At 41.6% G+C, this 12,887-nt stretch overlaps 1 protein-coding gene across 8 annotated transcripts in view; it reads right to left on the bottom strand.

Annotated features, from left to right (window-relative positions):
- Positions 1–12,244, bottom strand: part of LOC111963461 (bromodomain adjacent to zinc finger domain protein 1A) — a 42,577-nt gene extending 30,333 nt beyond the window's left edge. For 5 of the 8 annotated variants that reach the window (XM_023986915.2, XM_023986916.2, XM_023986914.2 and 2 more), the window contains exons 1-6: positions 12,137–12,227; positions 11,653–11,803; positions 9,985–10,263; positions 1,226–1,378; positions 952–1,050; positions 737–824 (exon numbers count right to left, since the gene is read on the bottom strand). In XM_023986915.2, the coding sequence (XP_023842683.1) occupies positions 737–824; positions 952–1,050; positions 1,226–1,378; positions 9,985–10,263; positions 11,653–11,765 (732 nt within the window). In that variant the 5' untranslated portion in view covers positions 11,766–11,803; positions 12,137–12,227. Of the gene's footprint in view, positions 1–736; positions 825–951; positions 1,051–1,225; positions 1,379–9,984; positions 10,264–10,510; positions 10,622–11,652; positions 11,804–12,022; positions 12,101–12,136 lie in introns of those variants that run through there. The other 3 variants (XM_023986913.2, XM_070443422.1, XM_070443423.1) reach the window with 3 other exon arrangements.
- Positions 12,245–12,887: the final 643 nt, after the last annotated feature.

Here is a 12,887-nt window from a genome sequence, read left to right on the forward strand (position 1 = left end):
TTGTTAGATTTAAGTAGGCAATATTTATTTTATTGAACCTTTATTTAACTAGGCAAGTCAGTTAAGAACAAATTCTTATTTACAATGACGGCCTGCCAAGAGGCACAAGACCTCCTGCGGGAACGGGGGCTGGGATTAAATAGAAGTTAAACCTAAAAAGTATCATTTTCTTTTAGATATATTTTTATTAAATCACATGACAATGATTGAGATATGAAGACTTATTATAAATGAAACTGTTATACACAAAAATGTTAATATGAAAAACATCTGCGTGCCAGTTATTGGTAGAATTGGTAAGAAATTGGCATTCCACATGAGAACGGTTGCCGACTCCTCGTATAGCCTATTATAAGCAACTTCAGGAGAGTAATGACACTGCGAAAGCCAGCAGTAGTTTGAAGAGAATGGTTGGGTCATCTAGATCTCTGGCTCCTTCGAGTCATTTCTGTGTTATTTCATCGAACAGTAAGCTTAAAGCATCAGATAAGCTCAATGCATACAGTGGATTTTATTTAAAAAACACATAGGGTCTGTCTATATGGAAAAATACACATTTAACATTTACAAATCGATTGGTCGAAAGAACAGACACATTTTGGTTGACCAAGGTTCTCTAGTCGGGGACAGCCCTACTTGATTGAAATGGCCACAAGATCCTTAGAGTTTTTGCTTAAAAAGGAACACTCACACCAACGGGCATATTTCATAATACTTTAAAGATCAATCTTAATACCTTGATCATAACGACTCCGTTCTGTGGTTCACAGTGCTGTTTGAGCAGCAGCTTTAGTCTGTCTCGTGAAAACGTGTTCTTCTTACGGCTAAAATAAGCGAGCAAGAGACAGGAATAACGGTTAGTGGTTCCGTTTAAAAAGTCAGAGGGGATTAACTGTTGAATAAGAACAATGCAAGCCAACAGAACATTGTTAGTTAGTAGGTTAGTCTCACCTCATCTGACCAGCCTTGGTGAATATGGGAACACTGCCTTCCTTGATGGGCCGTACTTTGTACTTGAACACAGACGGGTTGACAGATTTCTTTTTCTTGCTTTAAACATGACAAGGGGGGGAACAAAAAGGTATTAATCCATGCTAACAAAGAAACTAAACAGGGGCAAAGACTTGGTGTGCATGTGCAATGGCACCCTAGTCCCTAAAAAGTGCACTACTTTTGATCATAGGGAATAGGATGCAGCTCTGAATAGCTTGGCTTACAGACTGACCCATTGGCCTTTGATTTGGGGCTTTTAGGAGTGTCGTCCTCCTCACTGTCACTGATGACGATGAAGTCCCCCTCCATCTGAAGTTTGGCATGCCCATTGACCAGCCCGTTGGAATGGTGGGGAGACTGCACATCCAGGATTTCACATAACTGCCTGTAGGAAATATTCAAAACACATTTCAATTGATTGAAAAACACAGCACTTACGGCGATACGGCCTCTGCAGAAGTCAGGGCATTTATACTTCTTCCACTTTGTGTAGCAGAGCTGTTGTGAAGGAAGTTGTCAAGGAAGTGAGCTTGTTTAACTTCTTATGGCTGCAGGGGCAGTATTGAGTAGCTTGGATGAAATGTACACAGAGGTGCCCATAGTAAACTGCCTGCTCCTCAGTCCCAGTTGCTAATATATGCATATTATTATTCGTATTGGATACAAAACTGAAGTTTCTAAAACTGTTTGAATTATGTCTGTGAGTATAACAGAACTCATATGGCAGGCAAAAACCTGAGAAGTTCCACTTCCTTTTTGGATTTTTTCTGAGGTGGCAGATTTTCAACCAAGCTCTCATTGAAATTACAGCGAGATATTGATGAGTTTTCACTTCCCACGGCTTCCACTAGATGTCAACAGTCAATAGAACTTTGTCTGATGACTAATGTGAAGGGGGGGCCGAAGGAGACAGGAATTAGTCACCACTGCCACGAGCTGACCATGCGCGTTCAAATGAGGAGGACCTCGGTTCCACCGCTCATCTGAAGTCAATCTAATTTTCCGGTTGGAACGTTATTCAAGATGTATGTTAACAACATTCTAAAGATTGATTCAGTACATCGTTTGACATGTTTCTACTGACTGTTACGGAACTTTTGGACATTGTCACGTTAAAGTGGACGTGCTTTGTGACTTTGGAATTGTTTACCAAACGCGCTAACCAAAGTAGTTAATTGGACATAAATAACAGACATTATCGAACAAATTAAGCATTTATTGTGGACCTGGGATTCCTAGGACTGCATTTTGATGAAGTTCAAAGGTAAGGAAACATTTATCATGTATTTTCTGGTTTCTGTTGACTCCAAAATGGCAGCTAATTTTATTATATTTCTGAGCGCATCTCAGATTATTGCATGGGTTGTTTTTTCCGTAAAGTTTTTTTGAAATCTGACACAGCGGTTGCATTAAGGAGAGGTATATCTATAATTCCATGTGTATAACTTGTATTATCATCTACATTTATGATGAGTATTTCTGTTGAAACGATGTGGCTATGCAAAATCACTTCATGTTTTTGGAACTAGTGAATGTAACGCGCCAATGTAAACTCAGATTTTTTTATATAAATATGAACTTTATCAAACAAAACATCCATGTATTGTGTAACATGAAGTCCTATGAGTCATCTGATTAAGATCATCAAAGTTTAGTGATGAATCTTATCTCTATTTCTGCTTTTTGTAACTGCTATATTTCGCTGAAAAAATGGCTGTGCTTATTGTGGTTTGGTGGTGACCTAACAATCGTTTGTAGTGCTTTCGCTGAAAAGCATATTTGAAATCGGACACTTTGGTGGCATTAACAACAAGATTACTGTTAAAATGATATAAGACACATGTATGTTTGAGGAATTTTAATTATGAGATTTCTGTTGTTTGAATTTGGCGCCCTGCACTTTCACTGGCTGCTGTCATATCGATCCCGGTAGCGGGATGCAACCATAAGAAGTTAAACAGGATCTTACCGCCTCCACCCACTGTCAACCAATCATGTCAATGCGGAGCTATACGGAGCCCTCCGCTGACTTCCGGGTAAAGTGAGCAGTGTGAAGCAGGCGGATAGGCGGTTATGTTTGCATGTCTCGACCGCCGCCTCTCCCGAGCCCATTGAGGAGTTGCAACGTCATAACCAGCAATTGGTGAGAACAATGGGGGCAAAAACACACACAGTTGAAGTCAGAAGTTGACATACACCTTAGCCAAATACATTTAAACTCAGTTTCACAATTCCTGACATTTAATCCTTGTAAAAATTCCCTGTCTTAGGTCAGTTAGGATCAGCACTTTAAGAATGTGAAATGTCAGAATAATAGAGAGAATTATTTATTTCAGCATAATTTCTTTCATCACATTCCCGGTGGGTCAGAAGTTTACATACACTCAAGTTGTATTTGGTAGCACTGCCTTTAAATTGTTTCACTTGGGTCAAACGTGTCAGGTAGCCTTCCACAAGCTTCCCACAATAAGTTGGGTGAATTTTGGCCCATTCCTCCTGACAGAGCTGGTGTAACCGAGTCAGGTTTGCAGGCCTCCTTGCTCGCATACGCTTTCAGTTCTGCCCACAGATTTTCTATGGGTTTGAGGTCAGAGCTTTGTGATGGCCACTCCAATACCTTGACTTTGTTGTCCTTAAGCCATTTTGCCACAACTTTGGAAGTATGTGTGGGGTCATTGTCCATTTGGAAGACCCATTTGCGAACAAGCTTTAACTTCCTGACTGATGTCTTGAGATGTTGCTTCAATATATCCACATCATTTTCTCCCTCATGATGCCATCATTTTTATGAAGTGCACCAGTCCCTCCTGCAGCAAAGCACCCCCACAACATGATGCTGCCATCCCCGTGCTTCACGGTTGGGATGGTGTTCTCCGGCTTGCAAGCATCCCCCTTTTTCCTCCAAACATAACGATGGTCATTATGGCCAAACAGTTCTATTGTTGTCTCATCAGACCAGAGGACATTTCTCCAAAAGTAAAATATTGTCCCCATGTGCAGTTGCAAACCATAGTCTGGCTTTTATATGGTGGTTTTGGAGCAGTGGCTTCTTCCTTGCTGAGCGGCCTTTCAGGTTATGTCGATATAGGACTCGTTTTACTGTGGATATAGATACTTTTGTACCTGTTTCCTCCAGCATCTTCACAAGTACCTTTGCTGTTGTTCTGGGATTGATTTGCACTTTTTGCACCAAAGTACATTCATCTCTAGGAGACAGAACGCATCTCCTTCCTGAGCGGTATGATGGCTGCGTGGTATGATGGCCCATGGTGTTCATGCTTGCGTACTATTGTTTGTACAGATAAATGTGGTACCTTCAGGCGTTTGGAAATTGCTCCCAAGGATGAACCAGACTGGTGGAGGTCTACAGAGTTTGAAGGTAGGCCTTGAAATACATCCACAGGTACACCTCCAATTGACTCAAATTATGTCAATTAGCCTATCAGAAGCTTCTAAAGCTGGAATTTTCCAAGCTGTTTAAATGCACAGTCAACTTAGTGTATGTAAACTTCTGACCCACTGGAATTGTGATACAGTGAATTATAAGTGAAATAATCTGTAGAATAATCACTATTATTCTACAATATAGAAAATAGTAAAAATAAAGAAATCCTTGAATGAGTGTGTGTCCAAACTTTTGACTGGTACTGTACATATTACCTCGACTAACCTGTACCCCCTGAAAATTATTTGTGTCATGCACAAAGTAGATGTCCTAACCGACTTGCCAAAACTATAGTTTGTTAACAAGAAATGTGGAGTGGTTGAAAAACGAGTTAATGACTCCAATCTAAGTGTATGTAAACTTTCGACTTCAACTGTGTGTGTGTAGTATATATATATATATATCGAATGAAAGTGTTTGTTTTGTTGCCCAATGCATTGGTAAGTCACGTAGGAGATAGCAAATAGGAAACAAAGCTAAATCACTGAAAACCTTGTATTACAAGTCCATGGGGCTTCTAAGGTCCAGTTAGAGCTCTACTACCCCACCTCAGTAGTTCTCAACATTATACAGTGGGTTATTTTCATCAATAACTAAGGTATGGCTAGTACTCAGGTATCATTAACATTTTGAAGCTGAGCCATTTGCTTGTGCTCTGCTGCGTAGTACATATCACGTCAGAAGTGCTTCAACCTCTTCAAATAAGACTAGAACATTGTCTGACTCCACGGGAGATATTATTTTACCGAAAATAAAATGTTCCTTGAGTTGAGTGACAAAAAGTAGCTGGTTCACAGCTAACTGCTCTCAGTCTCGTCACCAAGCAGAGGTGTTGCTATGGATACTCAAGTCATGCACAGAGTGTATGCAGCGCAGGACAGACGAGCAGGTAATGGAAGTTATTTCTGATTTAGGGCAGAACCTGTGCTTTAATGTCACAGAAGCAAATTTGGCCTAGGTAGGGTCGGGTCTCAACGTCACGAGCATGGATAGGACTTAAAATTCATTCCGTGCAAGGCTCTAGGTCCAGTTCATTAACTTGTGTTTACAATGAGATTAAATCTGCTCAATAACTGTACTTGTAACAATAGTCATAGTAGCAGAATTGAAAGAATGGTCATTGTTGAGTCCCAGACTTAAGAATATTTGTAACAATACATGCTCCCACTAATACCTAAACCKCTGCCCCCCCCCCCCTTCCCTCTGCCCCCCCGCTGTGGGTGCATGTTGCTTCTTGTCTGGCATTCTCTCACTCGGCTGCCTACTGCTAAGCTGTGATAATGTAATGTCTGGAACAACTCCTTTTGCTGGCTCAGCTAATCACAGAGCCTGCCTTAGGTCCATCCACGCAATCACTCCCGTTGTGTTATTTTCAAAGTTCAGTTTATGATGGCTGACCGATGTCCTCTTGGAATAAAGAGGGCTCATTTATTTAGATCCATATGCCCAGTGGCTTCTATAATCTAGTAGCCACAGGATAAGGGCGGTGAGGAGACAGCCTACAGAGGGGAGGTCTGAGACTAAGTGTGGTCCCAGGACAACAACCTCTCCTTCAACGTCAATAAAACCAAGGAGCTGATCGTGGACTACAGGAGTAAGAGCACGCCACCATTCACCCCCACAATGGCGCACGACATCCACACTGCTCAAATCAAAAAGGCCAACGCATATTTTTTGTTGCATAATAATGTTGGCAAAAGACTACCCTTAGTAGGAATGGTAACTATAGACTTAATGTTATGGGTACCTGGCTGCTCTTCAGTAGCTAACAAGAAATACATTTAAAAATGTACAATCAGGGCTCTCCCTAGGATTTTCTGAGATGGTGGTGCTGATGTAGGCCTAATTTTTTATGAATCTCCAGCTTCAGTGATTTTTGCAGTTCGTTACAGTCATTGGCAGCAGAGAACTGGAAGGAAAGACGACCAAAGGAGGAATTGGCTTTGGGGGTGACCAGTGAGATATATCTGCTTGAGCGCGTGCTACGAGTGGGTGCTGCTATGGTGACCAGTGAGCTGAGATAAGGCGGGGCTTTACCTAGCAGAGACTTGTAGATAACCTGTAGCCAGTGGGTTTGGCGACGAGTATGAAGCGAGGGCCAACCAACGAGAGCGTACAGGTCGCAATGGTGGGTAGTGTATGGGGCTTTGGTGACAAAACGGATGGCACTGTGATAGACTGCATCCAGTTTGTTGAGTAGAGTGTTGGAGGCTATTTTATAGATGACATCACCGAAGTCAAGGATGGTCAGTTTTACGAGGGTATGTTTGGCAGCATGAGTGAAGGATGCTTTCTTGCAATATAGGAAGCCGATTCTAGATTACATTTTGGATTGGAGAAGCTTAATGTGAGTCTGGAAGGAGAGTTTAGTCTAACCAGACACCTAGGTATTTGTAGTTGTCACGTATTCTAAGTCAGAGCCGTCCAGAGTAGTGATGCTGGACGGGCGAGCAGGTGTGGGCAGTGATCGGTTGAATAGCATGCATTTAGTTTTACTTGCATTTAAAAGCAGTTGGAGGCCACAGAAGGAGAGTTGTATGGCATTGAAGCTCGTCTGGAAGTTAGTTAACACAGTGTCCAAAGAAGGGCCAGAAGTATACAGAATGGGGTCGTCTGCGTAGAGGTGGATCAGAGAATCACCAGCAGCAAGAGCAACATCATTGATGTATACAGAGAAGAGAGTCGGCACGAGGATTGAACCCTGTGGCACCCCCATAGAGACTGCCAGAGGTCTGGACAACAGGCCCTCCGATTTGACACACTGAACTCTATCAGAGAAGTAGTTGGTGAACCAGGCGAGGCAATTATTTGAGAAACCAAGGCTGTCGAGTCCACCACTTTCTTATTGGCAATTGAAGAGTCGAAAGCCTTGGCCAGGTCGATGAATACAGCTGCACAGTAATGTCTCTTATCGATGGCAGTTATGATGTCGTTTAGAACCTTGAGCGTGGCTGAGGTGCACCCATGACCAGATCTGAAACCAGATTGCATAGCGGAGAAGGTACGATGGGATTCTAAATTTCCGGTAATCTGTTTGTTAACTTGGCTTTCGAAGACCTTAGAAAGACAGGGTAAGATAGATATAGGTCTGTAGCAGTTTGGGTCTAGAGTGTCACCCCCTTTGAAGAGGGGGATGACCGCGGCAGCTTTCCAATCTTTGGGAATCTCAGACGATACGAAAGAGAGGTTGAACAGGCTAGTAATAGGGGTTGCAACAATTTCGGCAGATCATTTTAGAAAGAGAGGGTCCAGATTGTCTAACCTGGCTGATTTGTAGGGGTCCAGATTTTGCAGCTCTTTCAGAACATCAGCTACCTGGATTTGGGTGAAGGAGAAATGGTGGGGGCTTTGGCGGATTGCTATGGAGGGTGCCGGGCAGTTGACCGGGGTAGGGGGTAGCCAGGTGGAAAGCATGGCCAGCCGTAGAGAAATGCTTATTGAAATTCTCAATTATAGTGGATTTATCGGTGGTGACAGTGTTTCCCAGCCTCAGAGCAGTGGCCAGCTGGGAGGGGGTCTTATTCTCCATGGACTTTACAGTGTCACAGAACTTTTGAGAGTTAGTACTACAGGATGCAAATTTCTGTTTGAAAAAGCTAGCCTTAGCTTTCCTAACTGCCTGTGTATATTTGTTCCTAACTTCCCTAAAAAGTTGCATATCACGGGGACTATTCGATGCTAATGCAGAACGCCACAGGATGTTTTTGTGCTGGTCAAGGGCAGACAGGTCTGGAGTGAACCAAGGACTATATCTATTCCTAGTTCTACATTTTTTGAACGGGGCATGCTTATTTAAGATGGTGAGGAAGGCACTTTTAAAGAATAACCAGGCATCATCTACAGACTGGATGAGGTCAATGTTAGGTAGGGGGGAGGTCCAGAAGGAGTCAGTCAACTTCCCACTCAGGAAGTTGAAGAAATTATATACAGTACCAGTCAAAAGTTTGGACACACACTCATTCAAAGATATCTTTATTTGTTTTACTATTTTCTACATTGTAGAACAATAGTGAAGTCATCAAAACTATGAAATAACAAATAAGGAATCATGTAGTAACCAAAAAAGTGTTAGATTCTCAAAGTAGCCACCCTTTGCCTTGAAGACAGCTTTGGACATTCTTGGCAATCTCTCAACCACCTTCATGAGGTAGTCACCTGGAATATATTTCAATTAACAGGTGTTCAATTAACAACATCTTAAAACTGCATTGTTGGTGTTGGTTAAGGGCTTGTAAGTAAGCATTTCACTGTAAGGTGAAATGTGACACACAATTTGATTTGAGACTTGTCTGGGCCAAGAAACAGGATCAATGGACATTAGACAGATTTTTGGTTCCAATCGACATGTCTTCGTGAGATGCAGAGTAGATGAACAGACGATCTCTGTATGTGCAGTTCCCACCATGAAGCATGGAGATGGTGCTTTGCTGCTGGCACAATTTATTTAGAATTCAAGGCACACTTAACCAGCATGACTACCACAGCCTTCTACAGTGACAAGCCATCCCATCTGGTTTGCACTTAGTGGTACTATCATTTATTTTTCAACAGGACAATGACCCCAACACACCTCCAGGCTGTGAAAGGGCTATTTGACCAAGAAGGAGAGTGATGGAGTGCTGCATCAGATGACCTGGCCTCCACAATCACCCGACTTCAACCCAATTGAGATGGTTTGGGATGAGCTGGACCGCAGAGTGATGGAAAAGCAGCCAACAAGTGCAAAGCTGTCATCAAGGCAAAGGGTGGCTACTTTGAAGAATCTCAAATATAAAAATAGATTGATTTGTTTCACATTTTTTTTGGTTATTACATGATTCCATGTGCTATTTCGTGGTTTTGACATCGTCACTATTATTCTACAATATAGAAAATAGTAAAAATAAAGAAATCCTTGAATGAGTGTGTGTCCAAACTTTTGACTGGTACTGTACATATTACCTCGACTAACCTGTACCCCCTGAATATAGCCTCGTTATTAATGCTAGTTTATTTTTTACTTTGTAAGTAAGAATTTCACAGTAAGGTATACACCAGTTGTATTCGGTGCATTGTGACGAATACAATTTGGTGCCCCTCTCCAAACAGATCATAGCCAACTCTCAACCACATTGACAAAAATCCATGTATTGGTTTACTACAGAGAACATGATTTCACTGTCAAAGAGCTGGGATCTACATTCACCGAGGTAATGCTAGTGAACATAAATAAAACACAAGACATTGGATGAATACTCCTTTGGCTAAATACGGGAGCTATCAAAGCACTGACTCATAGGGAGAGAACGTAAAATGCATTGTAGTCCTTCAGTAAGGTGGTATAAAACCAAATTATATCAGACCCCTGGTTAGAAGTGAAACTGATGACACTAGATGAGGTCATATGTATAAAATAAAGTGAAACTGATGACTGTCGGGGAGGTCATCATATGGATAGAATCAACACATTACCCGACACTGGTGCAGCTCAGAACACCCAGATTACAGTAAAGTTGAGTACAACTGATGATGCTTGGTGAGGTCATGTGGTTAAATTAACACTTTACCTGGTATCGGAGCGGGTCACAACGTCCACAATCTCCCCGGGGAAGAACCTCTCCTTGACGTAAGAATACACATCATCACAGATCTCGTGGAGCCGGGTACGGTATGTGAGGGCTGTGAGGTGCAGCAGGGGGATCACCAGAGCTGAGGGGAAGCTCTGGAGGCTCTGACGACCTCTCTTCTCACAGTCCAGAGCTTCCAGGTAGGTCAGGCCAGGCTTGCCCGTCACCGCACAGCTCCACACCAGGCTGTTGCACAGGATGGTCCTCTCAAAGAAGTCACTTGTGGGGAGACAGGGTGATTCGAGTCAGTACAGGTAATTGCATATTCCCTACAGTGTAACGTTACTACTTTTGACAAGGGCCCTAATATTTAAGGGCATGAAATTGCTCACTAATTTTGCATGTTGGACTGGACACATGCAAAATATTGCTGCCCACAATCATAGGAGGAAACGAAAACCAATGCTCACCCCAAATCAGCATTAAAAACATAACACAACCTCACTTGCACAACATGAACATATACCTTGCTCATCTGTGTACACTGTAAACATCGAGATGCTTTTCCAGTTTCTGCATCGATAGGACCTCAAAGTCTTCCAAAGTCATGTTGAGCAGTCGGTCACACATGCTGACTAAATACAATTCCAAAGAAATTATACCTTAAAACAAAACCACAAATATAAAAGTCCATCTTCAAAATAGTGATAAAATAATGAACAGAACTAAAAGATGTCTGTCACTGTCCTTCTACTAAATTTACAGTAACATGCGAACTTGCGGTCTATCTGGAATGAAGGCCAGGGTGAAAATTGTTTACCTTTCAAGACCCCCTTGAAATAAGTCAGAGTATTATTCGTAGGCAAGTCCTACATAAACAGTTTGTCTATGCTATGGGTTACAAATTGATAAAATATTTCACTATAAAACTTCCCAAAAAAACACACTAGTTAACATGTTGCTTCCTAGTTAGCTAGCTATAAACAATCACACAACAATAGCCCTGCCCACGTTCCACACGCGAACTGAGACAAGACGAGTTGTGATGAGCGCGAACTGCTCTGCTCTCATTTTAGGACTATGCAAAAGTATCTAAGAGAGCATACGATAACTTCTAACAAGACTGGGTAGATTTACCAACCAGTTACTCGATGGATATGACAGTAAATTACGGCAATAATTATAACCTAGTCAAATAAAGTTGACTCAAGTTGGATATTTTGCAACGCTAGCTTCAAGCTGGCTAGCAGGCCCAAATACTTGGTCAACACGGCTGGTAACGTTAAATGGTAGTTGCTCCAACTACTAGCTAGCTATAGTAGCCGCTAAACTAGCGGTGATCAAGCTGGCTACACCTGACAAACTAAGTTTGACAACTGGATAGAAATAACAGTTCTGACCCATTTTCATCTGATGACTAGCTAAATAGGTGTCAACCAGACAATACATTATTAATGATTTACCAACTAGTTTATAATAAGTAGTACTTTGTCCATCTTCCAGCACTGCAGAAGATTTTAGCTTCTTAGCAAGCTAGCTAATGTTTGCTGTCACTATGGTTAAACTTTCCTAACTTGAGTTGAGCCAAAATCGGATGGTCATTTGATAGTTAACTAACATTGATCATTCTTGAATGTTAATGCATTTATCAGTTTGGTCTTCACGTACTCGTATTTCCTGAAGATTTCATGTGTGACTTTGCAAAGAAACACTTCTTCATCTGGTTTGAGGTCCGCTGGGGGCTTCTGTCTGACAAACGGCTTTCTGTGGAGAAGCGGCATCTTTCTTTATCTTCGTCTCCGATTTGTCCTCTTTGAGACTCAAAAAGGAGGGGAAAAGAAAGCCAGAAACCATGTAATTACATAAAGTTTTAAATCAGTATTAATCGGCAATAAACTCAGACATGCGGACAGTGACCCAAACATTTTTTTAAAAATGGTCGTGATAACCTACGACAATTTTAAGAGGAAATCCAGCCTTTGTTAATGGCACACGCTTCCAGTAACACACAAAAGTGACGCTTTTCCAACCAACTCACATGAAAATGTGCTCAATGAATGGGAATCTGTCTGATATTAGCAATTAAAAACCTCTATGTTTAAACCACCTGATAACATTTTCGCATACTAGAGGAAGAATTCAAGAGATTTACCGGATCGGTTATGTAACGTTAAAACAATAATCCGCGGGAGAAAAATACAAAAAGGCAACGGACTGCCCCACTTTTCCACCGGACGGACTGCGTGTTGACTATACATTTGATTCGCTCTATTTCACAGATGAGAAGCGCGTAGGAGGGCGTAGCTTGAGTGAAGACTATGTTATCTCCATTGGTTGTTTATCCCGCCACTCGCATCATCACCACCAATCATGTTTATGTTCGTTGAACATCAGAGGAGTGGAGAAGCAATATGGGATTTGTTACTACTTGAATCAGAGCATCATACAAATTTATAGTAAAACATAGCATATCTGTTCTGGTAAAACATACTTTTTCAACTGATACAAAACTTTTGTACAGGTTTAAGTGAGTGATCATAATCAGTTACAACATATTATAGCGCCTAACATTTTCCACATGCATCCAACTTCCCGTCTGTCCGCCACGAGGGGGTATAAATCACCAAAATGTACGTGCTTTGTTCTTATGCTCCGTTTACTCAGGCAGCCTTATTCTGATATTTTGACCAATTATTTGCAAAAGAGCTTATCTGATTGGTAAAAAAATAAATAATAATTGGTCAGCTTGTGTAAACGCAGCCTTAGTTTGGCTTCTGTCATATTTCAATTAACAGAATATTGATGGTGACTGAAGGCCAATGTTCAACAATGGTGTTAACGGCTTGTTTACTATAACATGACTGCATGGTGCCTGTCTGGTGTAGTTAGAGAGCCTCATAACT

The sequence above is a fragment of the Salvelinus sp. IW2-2015 genome, linkage group LG4q.2, assembly GCF_002910315.2.
Source record: "Salvelinus sp. IW2-2015 linkage group LG4q.2, ASM291031v2, whole genome shotgun sequence".
In the NCBI taxonomy this organism is placed as follows: domain Eukaryota; kingdom Metazoa; phylum Chordata; class Actinopteri; order Salmoniformes; family Salmonidae; genus Salvelinus; species Salvelinus sp. IW2-2015.